At 57.1% G+C, this 18,489-nt stretch overlaps 1 protein-coding gene across 4 annotated transcripts in view; it reads left to right on the forward strand.

Annotated features, from left to right (window-relative positions):
- The window catches only part of SLC1A7 (solute carrier family 1 member 7), a 47,004-nt gene extending 28,516 nt beyond the window's left edge, over positions 1-18,488 (forward strand). The window contains exons 4-11 of one of the 4 annotated variants that reach the window (XM_045858347.1): positions 6,088-6,130; positions 8,529-8,751; positions 12,306-12,405; positions 13,101-13,334; positions 15,124-15,375; positions 16,121-16,255; positions 16,695-16,797; positions 17,395-18,488. In XM_045858347.1, the coding sequence (XP_045714303.1) occupies positions 6,088-6,130; positions 8,529-8,751; positions 12,306-12,405; positions 13,101-13,334; positions 15,124-15,375; positions 16,121-16,255; positions 16,695-16,797; positions 17,395-17,613 (1,309 nt within the window). In that variant the 3' untranslated portion in view covers positions 17,614-18,488. Of the gene's footprint in view, positions 1-6,087; positions 6,131-8,528; positions 8,752-12,305; positions 12,406-13,100; positions 13,335-14,372; positions 15,097-15,123; positions 15,376-16,120; positions 16,256-16,694; positions 16,798-17,394 lie in introns of those variants that run through there. The other 3 variants (XM_045858354.1, XR_006787922.1, XM_045858361.1) reach the window with 3 other exon arrangements.
- Position 18,489: the final 1 nt, after the last annotated feature.

Raw genomic sequence — 18,489 nt, forward strand, 5'->3', positions numbered from 1 at the left:
AATTTAACACGCCCAAAGCTGGGCTCTTGATTTCCCCGTAAATCTGCCCTGTGCTCAGTCTTGCTCCTCTTGGGCTGGTGTCTCTCATTCTCTCCTCTCCTGCCTCCAGTTTGTCAGCAAGTTTGTCAGCTCTCCCTTCAATATAACATCCCAAACTTTGTCTCTCCTGTCCCCCTCTGCCCCCCCCCCCACCATTGCCCAGACCACCACGCCCTCTCACTCACTCTGGTGTCTGACAAGGTCTCTGCTTCCCCACAGTCTGTTCTCAGCACAGCAGCAAAGGAATCCTTTCTAACATCTGCTCACAACCCTTCACACAACAAAATCCAGTGTTTTCTGTGATCTACAGGCCCTCCACGAGCCCCCACCCCAGGCAGGTCGGCCTCCGACTCTGTGCCAGCTCTGCCTGCCCTGACCCCAGCCACGCCTGCCTCTGTGCCCCTCCTCCAGGTGTCACTAGGGTCCTGTCAGCATGCCTTGTCCTCACCTCTGCCTCCTGCAGGAGGTACTCAGCCCTCCTCTCCCTCCATTTACACCTCTGCTCTGTGTCACCTCTTCACAGGGACCTCTGTCACTCTCTCCTCATAGCCTCTGTTACTACTTGACACTGTCATGTCTGTGGACTTCTGTGTTTCTCTTTCTGTCTCCCCCACTGGAACAAAATATGCTCCAAGAGGGCTAGAGCATTAAAAACCCCGTGTCCCGCCATATCCTGGCGCCTAGGACAGCGGCTGGCACCGAGGAGCTGCACAGTGTTTGCTGGATGCGGACGTAGGACGTGGGGGCATCGGTGGGGTTGGGGTTTGAGCCCACAGGACAGGAGGGACTGCCTAGGGGGAGCGTGCAGAGCAGGTGGCCCGAGGCCGGTGAGCATGGCCCACCGCCGCCCTGAGGGCTGCAAAGCTGAAGGCAGGAGCCAGCTGAGGGCCCAGAGGAGGGCCGGGAGAGCAGATGCCCTGTGAGCCAGGGGAAGAGGAATTTCGAGATGTTCCAGTTCTAAGGTCCGTTATTTCTAAGAGTTGGTGACTATGATTCATTATTTCTTGGATTCTATGATTCAAAACAGCCTTCCCGCGTGGTGGAAAGACGTGATGATGGGGGTGGGGGCCGCCCTCCCACCACTGCCTCCGCTGCGCAGGGGCTGAGGGCTCCGGGTGGGGCACGCATGTCAGAGTCAAATGTTCCAGGAGCAGTTCCTGCTCTCAGCTCCTTTTCACGTGGCGAAAGTTGATCCTTCTGGTTTGAGGCTTCCCCCCAGTCACTCTCAGCCCCAAGGCAAGTTGCTGTGCAAAGCTGGGCGGCTGTCACTGTTTCTTAGAGAACGCGGCTGCAGGGGACCACACGTGCTCCCTGGGACAGAACCTTGGAGATGTGCCGTCTCGTCTCAGCTCTGCCAGTCAGTCACTGTGTGGCTCTGGGCAGGCCAGTCCCACTCTCTGGGCCTCAGTTTCCCCAGTGGTTTTCCGAATCCCTTCTAACTCTGGATTCTGAAATGCACTGGCCTCCAACCCCAGTAGGAGGCTGCCGGGCCTGAGCCAAAGCTTCTGGAGGCAGGCTCTGGGAGATGAGGTCAGGAGCACAGGGCAGAGCTCAGCCTGGAAGACCTTGATTCCAGGTGGAGGGCTGGGCTGTCATGCTTCAGAAGCAAGAAGCTGGCGAGTTGGGGAGGACATGCTGGAGCAAGGCGGAGTGCACAGTGGGTGGCTGGACGCACAGGGATACCATGGGGGTAGGAGCAGATTGCAGTCAATTCCATTCCCTTCGGCCCGCCTTTATTAAGTACCTGCTCTGGGGGGAGACGTTGAGCTGAGAGTTCGGGCTGTGGGGGGCAAATGCAAGCCCCTGCATCAGGCTGCCCAGCATCTTAGGACAGGCAGATGGGACAGGCACACTGGACAGCCACTCTCTGAGACCCTTGCTAGCCCTTGCGTTCCGAGGGGCTGTGCATACGACGAGGACACCAGCAGTGGGGGCACCGGGGGTCCCCTCACTCTTGCTCTGGCCCAGAGCAGATGCCCACCCACCATGCGTCAAAAACTAAACAGGAAAACGATGACCAGGGCAGGGAACTGGCGGCAGGTGTGACAAAGGAAAAGTCAGGAGGATGTGGGGGCCATCTGAGTGGGGGAATAAGGCCCAGGGCACCCCTCGGGGGTGGGAAGATGGGCATCTGTCTCTCAAAGATGATTCCAGAGGCAGATGGCGGGCCATGTCTCCAGATGCCTCGCCAAGACATGAGCCCGTTTCCCAGGCTCCAGAAAACTGGCGTCTGCTCACAGGGCAGCCAACAGAGAAACCCAAGCAGAACACTAACCGGAGTTTCTTTCCCTTCTTTCCCCCCACCCCCAATCTTATTAAAACACCAGAGAGGTTAAGTAATGGTTTGGCACTGTGTATAGCTCCCAGTTATCCTCTCGGGGATTGGACAAAGCTCCAGGAGCTGTGCTTGGGAAGGAACAATCCCCATCTCTAGGGTCTGGGCTGGGGACACGGGGTGAGGGTGAGTTTGGACTGTCACAGCAGGAGCTTATAAACAGTATGTGAGGAGAGGCGCCAAGAGGCACATTGTGGCCTTGCCCCGAGAGACGGGAAGGCAGGCCCGGCCGAGAACAGGGTGTGCGCACTCCATGGCCGTGGCATCTGTACTTTATGTAATGCCTCCAGGAGCACAGGCCCCACGGGGCAGGCGGGGGCCACCCGTGAGTGTTTAAGAGCAAAACAAGGTGCACATTTTCCCATTTCACAATCAAAAGTCGATTCTTTTTTAAAAATTTTAATTTTTTTATTTTCAGAGAGAGGGGAAGGGAGGGAGAAAGAGAGGGAGAGAAACATAGATCAGTTGCCTTTCACACATGCAGCCGGGGACCGAACCTGCAACTGGGCATGTGCCCTGGCAGGAATCAAACCAGCGACCTTTCACTTTGCAGATGATGCCCAGCCCACCGAACCATGCCGGTCAGGGCAAAAGTAAATTCTTTATTCAAATCTGCAGGACACGTTCATTGAGAATTAGTAGGAGCACCTGTATTAGTCAAGCATTGCCTTTGGCTGCTAGTTAAGATAAACTTGAACCAACAGAGGCTTAAGTCGGGTAAAGGTGGCGTTGTCTCCCAAACAAGCAGCCCAGGGTTGGGCAGCTCGTGGTCATTGGGTGTTCCCTGCACCTTTGTGCTTTACCATGCTCAGCACTCGGCTTTTATCGTCCGTGTGTCTCAGAGTCCAAGAAGGCTGCTGAAGCTCTGGCTGTTATGTCCATGTTTCAGGCAGAGAGAAGACAGTTGGAGGAAAGGACCAAAGGGTCCTGGCTGAGCGGGCACCTTTCAACAGTTTTCTGGAAAACATTACCCAGTGACCCCCACTCAGGCCTCAGTGGCCACCCCTTCAACAAGAGAGGCTGGGAAGCAGGGCTGGATGGCGGGGCCTTGCTGGTCCTGTAACATCCCAGGCTTCTGTTCATGAAGAAGGAGAGAGGACTGGGACTGGCTAGGCAACGAGCCATCCCTGCCATAGAACACATTTTAAGTTATTCTCATTTTGAAGGAAGTTCTAAAGAAATGTATATACTAGGCATGCTCCATTCTGTTTCTTATGACCTTCTGAATGTGCTTAGTTTCTGCTCAGGCTGAGGCAGCCTTTCCTCTAAGTTACAGTAGAGACCCACCTCAGAAGTCACTTGAGCCTCGTGGAGCTGTACCCAGGGGAGCTTTGCAGACGGTCAGCAATCAGTACAGCGTGGGCACCGTCCACTCTGGTCGTGCGTGCCCTGGGCCGGCGGCCTGTGGCCCTCTGGCAGGCCGTGTGCCCAGCGGGTGCTTCTGGTCGGCTTGATGTCAGAGCCCTGGCAGCAGCTACTATTCTGGCGGCAGAAATCTGCTCATAACTCACTGGGAAAAGCCCCACTTGTGCTTCTGAGAGCTCAGCTCCCGACTCTGCTTCTTTGCTCCGGTGACGGAACTGAAAGCAGTGGGAGAAGCTGCAACCATTCTCTCCCAGTTTTCTGCCTCCACAGCTCATTCTGAGCCTCTTCCTCAGGCCACATGCTTACACTGAACCTGTATCTTAGCAGCAGGGGAAAAATGGGTAGTTTCTTCTTCCCAACAGTGGCTGCTGGGGTGTAAAGTTAAGAAAAAATGCACACTCGTATTTACCTGTATAACTCCATCTATGTGTGAGCCAAACATTGGAAGAGATTTACCAAGAAGACTGAGTGGGAGGGACGACCCGGGGAGAGGGGGCAGTGTGAGTGTGCAAGGAAGGGCAAGTGCGTGAACAAGAATCTTTGTTAGGATCCCTGATTTAGACGAGGTCCCCGGAAGCAGTGTGTAAAGACAAAGATATGATGCATCTAAGCCCCTCGATATGGGTTGCAAATTGCTTAACAGAAAGGTGGCCGCCAGGTCCACACAAGGGGCCCACACCTCCTCAGCAGTATGCATCATCGTGTGAAACACTCGTTACCAGTCTGATGGTGGGGATGCCTTTAATGTGTTGATAAAGCCGAACACTTTTAAAAAGCTTTTGGAGCTACATGTGTTTCTTCTTTGGTGAAGTGAAGTGCCTGGTTGTGACTTTCGATTGTTTTTCTACTGGGGTATTTGTGTTTCTGTGGTCCACTTATTTATGTAGCAGCAAATATTTACCGGGCACCTGCTCTGTGCCAGGCACTCTGCCGGGAGCTGGGGACGCAGCAATGACAAGACACAGACCTCTGCCTCCAGGGAGCGGGGGCTCTGGTGAGAGGGAACAGACAGTGAGCACGGAGCTGAGGGCAAGATCTGTGAAACCTCTTCACAAATGTGGGACAATAACCCCGTCAGACAGCTTCTCCGGCTTGTCATTTGCTTTAGAATTTTTACTTATATTATAATCTGTCTTAGTGAGCTTCTTAATTTTATTCGCTGTTTATGGAGGCATAATGTTAGGGTTACAGAAAAATTGCAAAGACAGCGCAGATTTCCCATGTGCCCCCATCCAGCCTCCTCTGGTGTCAGCTGCTGGCCTACCCGGCACAGTTTTCAAAACTGAAACTGAATTAGTGCAACTACTAACTGGATGACAGACCTTCTTTGGATTTCGCCGATTTTTCCACTGATGTCCTTTCTTCTGTCCCGGAACCCAGTCCCAGATATCGTATTGCACTTAGGAAATTCTTCATTTCAATGTAGTGACATCTGTTCATTTTTATTGCTCGTTTTGTTCTCAGTCCTTCCCTATCCTGAGATCTGATACAACATTAATCTATATTTTGTCTTAGTTTTTTATGGGTGCATTTGAAAATTGTTTACTTCTTCAAACCATCTGGGATTTATTGGGTACAAAGTACAAATAAGGATCTAACTTTTATTTTTTTGAAGCGTTGGTTGACTGCACAGTTGTCTATAATGAGGTTGTCTCTTCTTCACTGATTTGTGAAGCAACTTTTGTCAACTATAAAATGCTAGACAGCCCCCGGCTCTGTTTCCGGGCTACAGGTTCCATTACATTGGTTTTTCTTTGGACGGCTGTGCCAGCTTCTCCTCGTTTTGACAGCTATGTCTGTATAGTATTTTTCATATCTGGTGGACAAGACTCCCTCCTCCTTTTGCTTAATGAAAATAAAGTTACTCAATATTAATGAGAATAACGATCCCACTTATGTGCCAGGTCCTGGGTTGGACACGAGAGTGAGGAACGAACGACCACGTGCCACCTTCCAGGGAGTCAGTCAGGGAGGCAGCGTGTGAGCCACACTGTGCTCGGGAGAGTCGTGACTCGGGGGTGGGGCCCCAGAGCCGACCTGGAGCAGCCAGGAAGGCTTGGGCTCTGGTTGATTGGAGTAGCAGTTAGGGAGGCAGGGAGGGCATCAAGCAGAAATGAGAGTGTGAACACAGGACTGATTGGAAAAGACGCGGTGTGTTTAAGGGTCCGTATGCAGTTGGTGTTGGAGCCCTCAGTGCCCAGGGGTGGCCCGTGGTGGGAGGAAGTGCGGCTGCGGAGAGGTGGGCTGTGTCAGGGAGGGTCTTGACTGCCAGGGGAGGTGTTCAGATGATCCCAAGGCTCCTCCTGTCCCAGGCTCTGAAATTCTTCAATTCCCGACTGTCTTCCCAGGAACATGTTCCCGGCCAACCTGGTGGAAGCCACTTTCAAACAGGTGAGTGGGTGACAGGCCGGACCAGCCTGGGCCAAACTGGGAAGTGACAGGTTTACTGGCAAGTGTCCCCAGAACCTGGGGGCAGGGTGCTGGAGGGGAGGAGATGGGGGGAACCTAGATCCTCAGGGCTTCCCCAGGCTGCGCCTGCCCTGGCTTCCAGCTCTGTGTGGAGAAAAACTGTGAGGGTGGAGCGTGGCTTCACGGAGCGCCGCTCCGCTCCAGGTTTCGGGCAGGGCTCACACAGTCAATAACCGGCCCTTGGGTAGGGCTCACCCCTCTCCAGGGCGAGGAAACTGAGGCTCAGAGGGTTAAAGGGTTTGCCCAAGGATGCGCCGATAGTAAATGATAGCCCTGCGGGTAAGCCTAGGCCTGTCTGCTTCTAAGCCCGTTTTCTTTCTTTTTAAAATAGTTCTTTCCCCCTAATAACAATAGTACTAATGTTCACTATAAATATTAGGAAAATACTAAAAAATATATAACAAAATAAATCTCCAGTTTCAGCACCCAGCAATGGTCCTAGTAGCTGGTATGGTTTCAGTCTTTGTTCCCTCCAAATAAAATTAGGGTCAGTGCGCATCTTGCTTCCCCCCACTCCCATTATACTGTAAGTGTTTTCCCCAGTTATTCAGTGTTTTTAAAAATATGATATTCATGGTAATAAGGCTGGACTGTGATTTATTTGCCCATCTCCCTTCTGGTTCTCAGAGTGTTGCCCTTTTCATAGATCTTTGTGCACCAATAGTCTGCACTTCTAGAAGTTTCTAGTTCTTTCCCTTCTAAAACATTGGCTGCCTGGTTGACTTAGTCCAGCAGGCGTTTCCGGACCCCCGTCCCCGTGCTGGGCCCTGCCTGGGGTCTGGGGACGCAAGGAAGGGGCTGGGGGTTGGAGAGAAGGCTCCCCAATAAGGAGCTATGAAATCTCGAGCTATTATTGCTGACTTCTTGGGTCTTCAACACAAGAAATGAGCAGGGAGGGGAGGGCCCTAAATGCTAGACTAGGAGTTTGGACGTAATTCCAGCAGTGACGGGAGATCGCTGATGCTGTGAGAGAGACGGGGAGAACACCGCTGTACTTCACGCCTGCCAGGATGCCCTTCACCGTGTGGCAAACTCCTTCTTGTTCTTCAAGCCCCAGGTCAAATGCCACCTTCTCTGTGAAGCTGTGAGACTCTCTCAGGCAGAGTATTGCCACTCCTTCTCCAAGGCTCTCAGAGGAGACTTCACATCTGGTTCATTCTGTACGCCCAGCACCCCACGCAGAATGTTCAGTATCCGAAGGACATTGCTGCACGGTGGTGATAGCAGCGATGGTCCCACAAGGTGCACACACCGCAGGCTGGGCACTGCTGTGAGCACGTACATATTCAGGGTGGACAAAGGCAGGGTTACAGTTGTGAATACGTGAAACACAGAGTTTATTCCTGTGTTATTCTTATAATTTCTCCATATGAACAATCGTAAACCTACTTTGCCCACCACTGTTATTTAATCTAATGAGCGAGACATGGTTATGACCCTCACTGCACAGGTACAGAAACTGAAGCCCAAAAGCTTAGGTCGCATGTCCTTCCAGAGCAGTTCCTTCCCCCTACCCAAGGATCACCTCAGGGACACAGTGGCGATGGGAGGGCAGGAGACTCCCTGGTTTGGGATCCTAGGAACTGTAGCACGGGAGGGAAAGACCCAGAATGCCCTGGGGCAGAGGAGGACGCATAGGCATCTCAGGGGCTCAGTTCTTCACAGCCGGGACCTCATCTCATGGAGCAGGCTTGGGGCAAGGGGAGCTTTCCAAATGCAGCAGAAGTTGGAGCTACTGCAGGTTAAGTCCCACACCACCACAATAAAACGAGTATTGCAATAAAACAGGTAATAATGTTTTTGCTGGTGGAGGGTCTTACTTTCTATTTGAAACAACAGCAACAACAAACACAATACCTACGAACTGCAGCGAAGCGCGTTGCAGTAACATGAGGTGCACCTTCGGAAGGCCCCAGGGTCCATCAGGGGAAGGCAGGGCCGCTGACTGTTAGATAGATGGATGTTGGGTGGCTGGGAGGGATAGACGGGCGACGGAGAACTGCCCAGGCAGAGGAGGAAAGAGACAGACAGATGGTGAGAGAGGGACCCCGGAGGGCGTGACCATGCTTGGAAGGAAGAAGAGGGAGGAAGGAGGGAGAGGGGCGCGGCTGGCAGTGTGCGTAGGTGACTGAAGGAATCAGTTTTCTTTTTGGTAAAATATTGATGATAATCCCTGTCCTGCCTACCTCACAGGGTTATTGTCAATCAGATAGTTCATGAGCGGGTACAAATGTGCTTCCAAAATGTTTTATTCTTGTTGTTGTCAATGCTAATAACCACGTTGGCCCTGACCCCTTCCTGGTTGGGTGTCGCCCGCCAGTACCGCACCAAGACCACACCTGTCATCAAGTCCCCCAAAGTGGCATCAGAGGAGGCCCCTCCCCGGCGGATCCTCATCTATGGGGTCCAGGAAGAGAATGGCTCTCACATTCAGAACTTCGCCCTGGACCTGACCCCACCACCTGAGGTCATTTACAAGTCAGAGCCTGGCACCAGCGATGGCATGAACGTGCTGGGCATCGTCATGTTCTCCGCCACCATGGGTACGTGCGGCCCGCCTCACCCTGCCCTGCTCCCACCCCTCCCCGCACTGCTGCCTCCAGCGACCTGAGTAACCTCGGGTCTCCCGTCTTCCAGGTCGTCCCTTCCTTTCCCGCCCAGTGGACTGGTTCCAGCACCCCCCCGCCCCCACCGGTGGAGCCAGTGTTCCTCACTTGAATTCTCCATCCCTGGGGGCCAGGGTGCCTCCTGGGGTGCACTGGGCTCTCCCTGGAAAAAGACCATGCCTCTGGCCCCTCCTGTTCCTGAAATTTCTACTGAGGTCTGGGAATATTGGGGACCACGGGGAGGGAGCAGTTAACAATATTTAAAAAAACAACAGGAAAAATCTAAAAACTATCAGCCATCACTGTTTGTTTAAAGCCCTATTGCTACTCCCACCCGCACCGGCAGGGGCTTCTCCCTGGCGGCCTCTCTCCTGAGACCTGTCGGTGCCTTTCCTCGGCCCACAGCCGGCCCACCTGACCACTCCCTTCCCTGCGCGCCTCTCCCTGGGGCCCTAGACCCCCAGCCACAGGCTCTGTACCTGGAAGCTGGTGAAGCCTAACTTGCACAGGCTCCTTCTGAGGCCTGCACCTTATTTTGTTTTGAATTTTGTATTCTTTTTCTTAGAGAGGGCCCCACACTGTACAAGCTTCAGATCCCACAAAACCCATGGATCTGTCCCTGCCTGCAGTGCCTCAGCCCACCGCCACCACAGACACACACACATACACAGAGAACCTTTCCCTTTGGGGGCACCTCCTCTCCCAACCAGAACAATCTGGCTTGTCCTTCTGGGCCATGCCAGGGGTCACTGTGAGTCTTCTTCTAAAATTGGCATCAACCTTCCCCATCACCCCAGCCTGGGAGGTTCTCTCCTGCTTCTCTGACTAATCCACAGGGTTTTCTTTTCAAGTAAAAACCCTCCCCATCCTTCTGGTTGTTCATAGCAAGAAATCTGGGGATCATTTGCTGCCTCACCCTCCGTCTCAGCCCACAGCCAAAACCTGAAATCCGCCTGCAACCCCTGCATTTCCCTCCATCCACTGCCACCACCCTGGTCCAAGGCTGCCGTCATCTCTCAACTGGTTTTGGCAAAGGCTGCCTAAAGAGTCCCCTGTGCTGGTGTGTCCTTCTCACGGGGTCACAAGCACCCTCCAGTGGCTCTCCTGTCCACCTAGAAAGGGGCCTGACACCCAGCGGAGCTGGCTGCCTCCCACTCCTCTCTGCCCCTGTCACTCCCCCAACCACACTGCCTCTCAGCCCCCAGAGAATGCCTCCCTCCCCTGGCTGCACCCACCCCCTCCTCACCCAGCCCCTTTCTCATCCTGGAGGGTGGTAGTGATGGGGGGGGAATGGGGCTCCATAAGCATCACATCCTCAGGAAGATCTTCCCAACTTCCCAGATGGGTGCCCTGGGTTACTCCTTAAACTCTTGACCCGACTGCAGTTATGTAATCATTGGTGTAATTGTTCAACGTCTGCGCAGCAGCTGGCGGAAGCTCCATGCAGGCAGAGATGGGCCTGGCTTGCTGTCCGTTTATCCCCACAGCCTGCCCACCACAGCAACCGGCAGGAGGAGGCCCTCAGTAAAACCCGTTGGGGAGATGGGGAGATGGATGGGTGAATGGATGGGCAATGATGGATAGCAGGGCTCTTATCATCTCAGCCAAAACACTAGACATGTGGAGGGGCCAGACCTTAGTGGCCCAAGCATGTGACAAGACAGTGTTTGGAAGTGCCCTCAGCACATCTGAGAATGAGTCCCCAGTCCTGAAAATTCTTCCTGCTTTCAGCCGCCGCCTCTGTCATAGGGGTGGGAACACACCCAAAAACATCTACTGGCAGAGCAAATAGAAGCCCTGAGGCCCTCCGACTCAATTCACAAAGTGCTTACTGACCATGTGTAACTGTGCGTGGGTGAGTGTGGATTTGTGCGTGTGTACCCAAGCTAGTGTGTGCCCGAGCCTGTGTGTGCCTGTGTGTGCCCTCATCTGCAGTGCCAGTGTCAGCGCGTGCCCGTGTCTGAGGTCCAGGGTACACTCCTCGCTTTGTCCCCTCAGCCCGGCCTCCCTTCCCAGCCTCTCCCTGGTGCTGGGCTGCGGCTGATGCTGGGCTCTCACTGGCCTTTGCTGCTGCAGGAAGCCCACACCCACCCCGGGTCCGATGCACACTGGCACCCAGCCAGACAGAGCCCTTGGGTGCCCCTAGAGAAATCTAAGTGGAGGATGATGAGGGGAGGGTCAGAGCAGGCAGGGGACCTGCTTCTGAGCTCAGTTAGGCTTCCACAGGCCGGGAGGGCAGGGCTAGGCCAGTGTCACCTCCAGTCGGGCCTCTCCCACCTCAGCAGGGTCCCCTCCTCATCCCAGTGGCGGCTGTTCCGAAGACAGTGTGGGCTCGGGGTTTCTGGGGGTGGGGAAAGAGCCCTCTCTGGAGTCCCGCAGGCCAGGTTTGAACCCCTGCCCTGCCCCTCCCTCGCTGGCTCAGTAGATGGGCCTCTGGGAGCACAGCACGGTAGCTTCATGAGGTCGGCCCCTGAAGAGGGAGCCGTCGCTGGTCACGGTTGGAAGAGTGGCCTGACTGTGCTCACGTGCAGGGAGCTCACCCGTGGGCCAGTCACATGTGAACACTTCCAAGTGGACAAGAGTCCAGAACCCCAATGGGAGAATAGCAGGGGCCCTGGGAAAGGCTTGTTCCTTTCCTTCCTTCCTTCCTTCCTTCCTTCCTTCCTTCCTTCCTTCCTTCCTTCCTTCCTTCCTTCCTTCCTTCCTTCTTTCCTTCCTTCCTATGGCTGAGCATCTACCATGTGCCAGCTGATATATAGTTCTTGCCCTCATGGAGCTAACCTTCTATTGGAGGAAACAGAAAAACAGAGAGCTGGAAAATCACAATTATAAGTGTGATAAATGATATGACGAGATCAGAAAGAGACGAGACAGAAGAGAACAAATTGGGAGTTTTCGAAGGGCAGTGGGGCAGTGGGTGTCCAAGGCAGGTGGCGAGCTGGGCAGCCATGTTTCGGGCATCGGGAACCACGTGGGCAAAGGCCCTGAGGCAGTGAAGAGCTCGATGTCTTCTAGAAATGCACAGACGGCCAGTGACGCAGAGCCTAGAGAGGATGGCAAGAGCAGCCAGAGAGAGGTGGGAGGTACAGGCAGGGGTCAGATCCAGCGGGGCCGGGAGCAGCAGGGAGCTTGGTCACGGTCTAGGTCATCAGGGAAGCCGGCGGGGGCTTTCAGCAGGGAGCGCTTTTGTCGGAAGAGGACGACACTTGCTGCGGTGTGGGAAAAGGATGAGAGAGAAGGAAGAGATGAGAGCCCTGTGGCAAGGTCACGGCCCTGGTCCTCAGGTGGAGGCCAAGGAGAAGGGGAGGGGGAGCAGGGGAAAGACTGGTATACGGAGGCTGCTGGGAAGTCAGCCAAGGGCAAGATCCGTGTGTGCGTGGGGGTCTGTCCCCACCTTGCCACCAGCACATGCTGTCATGTGTAGCTATCACACGTGCCTTCGCCTTGGCCTGTGCGGTCAGTGATATGCTCATGTGTCCCCGCCCCCACAGGCATCATGCTGGGCCGCATGGGTGACAGCGGGGCCCCCCTGGTCAGCTTCTGCCAATGCCTCAATGAGTCTGTCATGAAGATCGTGGCAGTGGCGGTGTGGTAAGCCTTGCCGGGATGGGAATGGCCTCTCCTTCCCCACCCCCTTCCACTCCTCCCCTGGGCAGTCAGAGGGACCCCAGGGCCCCATCCTCTGTTCTCCTAGGGGTGGGCTGCCCAGGAGACGGAGCCCTGGCCTGGGGCCTCCAGAGTCACACGTGCTCCCCTGCATCCCTGGCCCTGACCGGGCCTGGTTCCAGCCCCGGGCCTGCCACTTCTGGCCCGGCCAGCCCATTGGAGGAGAGCGAAGAGCTCAGCCTGGCCCTGCTCTGCTGGCCCAGTGCCCCCATCACATGGCGCTCATCAGCTCAATGTCTGGAGGAAGGAAACTCTGGAAGGGAGAACCAGCTGCCACTCCTTGGTTCAGAGCTCAGACCTTAGAAATCTTCCAGTCCAACCCTGCAGTTTAGATGGGGAAATGCAGAGGTCTGCCCAAGGTCACACACGCAGACTGTGGTGTTGCCGGGCTGAAACGTGGGCCTGCAGAGGGCAGGCGTACTCCTCAGAGGCCTGGGCAGGAGGGTTGTGCAGGGCCAGGCCACCGGAGGGCGTTGGTTTGATGATGCCACGTGCTGGGCACCAGGCGCTCAGTCACGGTCAGCCCTCAGGGAGGCCAGGCCAGGCAGCGATGCAGTGCCAGGGCCTCCTGGGGCCCTCCCCTGCCTGGCTCTGAGCTGGCTGCCCTGCCCCCACAACAGGTACTTCCCCTTCGGTATCGTGTTCCTCATCGCCGGCAAGATCCTGGAGATGGATGACCCCACAGCCGTGGGGAAAAAGCTGGGCTTCTACGCGGTCACCGTAGTATGTGGGCTGGTGGTCCACGGCCTCTTCATCCTGCCCCTGCTCTACTTCTTCATCACCAAAAAGAACCCCATCGTCTTCATCCGAGGTGTCCTCCAGGCCCTGCTCATCGCACTGGCCACCTCCTCCAGGTAGCCCTCGGCAGTGGGCAGTACAGGGGAGGTGGTGGTGGCCCAGCCTTGTCCATCTGTTAAGCCATCATTTGTCCACAGCCACAGATTCCTGGAAAGTGGCAGTAAAGCCCACTTCACAAAGTTAGAGGTTGTTATGGTAACAAGACCAATTTCTGAAATGTAATGCTTGAGGCCCCACCTGCCCAGGTGGCAGAAAGCCTTTGTCGTCTCTTGAGGCCTTCCCCTCCCCGCACTGCCCACAGGCCTCAGGTTCACTCGTCTGCACGGGGGTCGGCCTCCACGCGCCAGGAGCAGGGCGAGCTGGGGGGTGGTGAATCTCCACTTGTGTGGCCTTTTGCCCGCACATGGTGCTTCTGCGGCATCAGGCCCGGTGCCGTTCAGGGGCTGTGCCTGTCTGCTGTCACTGAGACATCCTGCTTAGAGGCCCTGTTACAGCCTTGGCAGCGTCACTGGTCACTGTGAATGGGGACTGGAATCCCGGTTCCCTTACCCACTAGTGTGTGACACGGGCAAGCACTGGACCTCCCTGGGCATCAGGCCCCCCGTCTACAGTCTGGGGATTGCTGCAGCCTCCCCAGAGGGCTGCTGCGGGGTTAACGGAGATGACAAACCAGGGGAAAGGCTGGTCCGGCCGGACGCCACAGCGCCCACCCTCGAGGTTCCCAGACCGCAGCCCCGTGAAGACGGGCCCCCCAGGGAGTCCTAGTCTTGAGGACCCAGCTGTCAGTCAAGGAGGAGGAAATGGTTACTCGTACGGGGTTAGATGCTCTGATCATGGGAGGAAAGGGTGGTTCTGCCCACAGCGAGGATCTCCCCACACGGAGGAAACTGCCTGAGCTCAGGCCCCCATTTCTCTGGCACCAAAGCCTACCTCCTCCCTCCAGCCCCTACTGCCTTCTCTGCCCGGGCCTTGGGGTCCCGATCTGTAAAATGGGAACGAGGGCCACCACAAACCCTGTAGCAGCAGAAGCACCTCACCCCAGACTCGGGGGGAGCAGAGCCACAGGGAGGAAAAACCCCACATGCTGTATCCAGGAAACCCCACCCAGAGGTCAGAGGTGAAGAGGAAAGATCGAGCCCCCAGTGGCTGTCCCCACGCCACGGGCCACAGCCTGCCAGAGCCGGCAGCCCTTGGCCACCTCCTGCTGGACAGGAACCACCACCTCAGCCCAGCCCGTCTGGGCTCATCGGAGGCTCTCGCAAGTGGGAGTGGGGTCCCCAGGCCCCCAGTGACTGGCGGGGTAGAAAGGGCTCTGGGGCCATACAGATGTCAGTGCTGGTCCCGGCACTGCCACCAGGAGCTCTAGTGACAAAACAGCGACAGCCACAGTGGCAGCCACCATCGCCTGAGCACTTGTGATGGGGCAGCCACTGTGCGAGTGCTTCCTCGTCGAGTCGCCCTGGCAGCTCTGTCATCCTCCCTCCTGCACAAGGAAACTCGGCACGCACAGGTTAAGGAGCCCGCCCGGGCCACGCGGCTAGAAGGAGGCTGGAATATGAACCCAGGGAGGGTGAGTTTGGGTCAGTCTGTCCTCCCTTCTGGGCTTTAGTCTCTTCATCTGTAAAATGGACTCAACTCCCACCCCCCCACAGGTAGCCGTGAGGATCACATGACAGTGTGTGTAAAGCGAGGTACTTGCGCACAGTAGGCATTCTGCTGGTGTAAGTCCCTTCCTGACCTGTGTGACCCTGAGGCTCTGGGCCTGGGCGGCCCCAAAGGGTGCCACTCCGACCGTGGTCAGAGCCCCTTCAGCCTGTTCTCCCCCACGACGGGCTGGCAACCCAGAGGCCCTGACCATCCTGGAGGAGGATGGTGGGCAGGCACCGGCCTCTCTGCCTGCAGCTCAGCCACACTGCCCATCACCTTCAAGTGCCTGCTGGAGAACAACCACATCGACCGGCGCATCGCCCGCTTCGTGCTGCCCGTGGGCGCCACCATCAACATGGATGGCACGGCGCTCTACGAGGCTGTGGCTGCCATCTTCATCGCCCAGGTCAACAACTACGAGCTGGACTTCGGCCAGATCATCACCATCAGGTGCACTCCTGACACCCTATGCCCAGGTGGATTGGGGTAGAAGGGTGGCTGCTGTTCGGATGCTCAAACTCCCAGATTGGACGGGGGTCTCTAAGGCCCAGAGAAGGCGAGGGGCTCATTCTAGGCCACACAGCAAGTCAACATTAGGGTTGGGGCCATGACCTGACCTTTGCAATTGGCGGCACTGAGCTCCTTCCCCCGCAGAGCCCTGCAGAGCAGGCAGCTCCGAGCGAGCGGGCCGGCCGGGAAGCTGAGATCCAGAGGGAGGGCCCTGCAGGCAAGCACAAAGGAAGCAGAGGCCAGGGGCAGGACTGGGGACAACGGAGGGGCAGCGGGTGCGGCTGGAGCTGAGGGAAGGTGCTGAGACGAGGGGCAGAGGCCGAGAGGAAGGCCTCCCATGTCCGCCTGAGGGCACGAGTCTGACCCTGCGGGCCTGGCCCCAGAGGGAGGCCGGGCAGAGCTGTGCAGCTTCTCGGAAACCCACAGAAGCAGCAGCTCCTGACAAAGGGTTTTCCACAGATACCTCAGGAGGTTCTGCTAGGGCCAGGATGGGGGCCCATGGGGCTGTCAGGCCTCAAGCAGGAACCTGTTCCCCAACAAGAACTCCTTGCTGTGGCCTTCCTAACAGCCCCTGCCCCATATGGCTGTCCCAGAGGCGCAGGCCCTCCGGCCTCCCTTGGGGCCAGGGCCCCAACATGGCACCTGCCCCCCGCTTCTCCTCTTCCTCTCCCCACCCTCTCTGCAGCATCACAGCCACGGCAGCCAGCATCGGGGCAGCCGGCATCCCCCAGGCCGGGCTCGTCACCATGGTCATTGTGCTCACCTCCGTGGGACTGCCCACTGACGACATCACCCTCATCATCGCAGTCGACTGGGCTCTGTGAGTGGGGGTGGCCCCTCCCCCCAAGCAGCAGGCTTTTGGGATGGGCAGGGGAAATGCCCTGGTTTGGCACAGTGGGGGGCCTTATGCATCAACACTGGCCTGGCTGCATAATTTGTGGAGCCCAGTTTCCAAAACTGAAAATCTGGAGTCCCCTGTTTACAAATTGTAAAGAATTTCAAGAGGGTAAGAGCAAACCTTTAAACCAGGCCTGGGCCCTGCCAAGCACAAGCCCCCTGCTCTGTGCGGCCACAGGCCCTCGAAGCCCCGCACCCGCCCGCCTCCCCACCGCTGAGGGAGTGGTGGGCTTGGAGCACTCGGAAAGCAGCTCCCTGGGGGCTCCGCCCTGGCCGCTGCTGCCCGCAGGGGCTGCTCACCCTGCCCTCTCCCAGCTCCCCTTACAAGCGCCCGCTGCTCACGGCCCACCTTGGCCCCCCAGGGACCGCTTCCGCACCATGATTAACGTGCTGGGTGACGCGCTGGCTGCAGGGATCATGGCCCACATCTGCCGGAAGGACTTTGCTCAGGACACAGTCACCGAGGTGAGAACAATGCCTCCGTCCCAGCCAGGCCACCCAAAGGCCCCCGGCAGGTGAGGCCTGGGTGGGATGAGCACCGATCTTCCCTTCACCAGCAGGGGGGCCTTCAGTCCTTCCACAACTCTGCCTCAGTTTCTCACCTGGTACCAGAGGTGACTAACCCCTCTCACAGCCAGCTGTTGAGCACCACTGCTCCAGGAAGCTGACACCCCACCCGAGGGGAGCTGCGCCCCAGCGTGGGGGTGGCGCTGGTCCAGACGACAGCAATGCAGATGTTGCGTGTCTGCAGCAGTTCGGGGGCTTCAGGGCTCCTCCAGCAACCACGAGTAGCGAGTCGCAGGCTGCCCCGCTCCACGGGGAGGATGCTGAGGCCCAGGCAGGGGCTCACTTCCCTCACTGCACCCTGTGGGTCAGGGTCCCTCCTCTACTAGGACAGCCCCAGGAGGAGGCAGGACAGCCAAGAGATGCCCCGTCACCCACCGAGGTCCCATGGCACATCTGCACGAAGAATGATGGCATGGTTCCCAGGCCTTGCTTGTTTGGTCCTCCCTGCTCTCTACCCGCTTCCAGCAGCTACTAAGGCCTGTCCCCTCCCCACAGAAACTGCTGCCCTGCGAGACCAAGCCAGTGAGCCTCCAGGAGATCATGGCGACCCAGCAGAATGGCTGTGTGAAAAGCGTGGCCAAGGCCTCAGAGCTGACCCTGGGCCCCACCTGCCCCCACCACATCCCTGTCCAGGTGGAGCAGGACGAGGAACTGGCTGCCGCCAGCCTGGACCACTGCACCATTGAAATCAGCGAGCTTGAGACCAACGTCTGAGCCTGCAGAGCTGCAGAGGCCTGGGCAGGCCTCCAGGGTTGGGCAGAGGGCAGCATCTCGACTTCCTCCTTTCCTGAGCAGCCGACAGGGGCGAGCCTCACACACGCTTCCCTCCCTCGGGAGGTCGGAACCAGCTCCGCTTGACAGAAAGCAGAGTCTCGCAGAGGAAACGCCAGCAGGGGAGTGATGGGCCAGCACAGCCCAGCCCAGCCCTGGCTGTGACTTCCCATGGTGACGGCCCGTGAGGACAGCAGGCAGGGGTTATGGTCCGCACTTTCCGGATGAGAGAGTTAAGGCTGAAAGCGCGTATCCCAGGTCTCAGAGCAAGTCAGGGCAAGGGCTCCAACTCGGGTGTTTCATGCCCTGCCCACTCCCTCCCGGAGGACAGGGGCACCTGCTGGGCCAGGTGCCCAGAGAGGCTCCAGGCTCTGCCCCTGTCCTGTAGCCCCGCAGCCACCACCGCTTTCCACTCATGCAGACAGAACAGTGGCCTCTGGGCCTGCCCCTCTGTGTCCTGGCCCAGGCCAGCCCTCCACCCAGCCCCATAACACGTGGCCTCAAACAGCTCTGCCCAACAGGGGGCCAGCCCAAGACCGAGGCCTGCTGCCTTCCACATGCCTCGGCCTGTCTGGTCCCACCCCAGCGGTCCTCTCTCACAAAGCTCCCATGATTTGGAGGTGGGGGTGTCTTTGCTGGGGCTGCCTGGGCCCTTGGAAACATCTGGGCCAGCTTCCCACCAGGCGGTGGGCCAGCCAGGACCCAGGGGCAGGCTGCCTGGGACGTTTCGTACAAGCTGCCCAGTTGGCTCTGGATCAGGACTCCCCAGAAGCCTGAGGGATAAAGAGGAGTTAAGTTTTATATTCTTTTCTGTGTTTG

This window comes from Phyllostomus hastatus, unplaced genomic scaffold (genome assembly GCF_019186645.2).
Source record: "Phyllostomus hastatus isolate PE091 unplaced genomic scaffold, TTU_PhHast_1.1 phas_contig_147, whole genome shotgun sequence".
NCBI classification, from domain to species: Eukaryota; Metazoa; Chordata; class Mammalia; order Chiroptera; family Phyllostomidae; genus Phyllostomus; species Phyllostomus hastatus.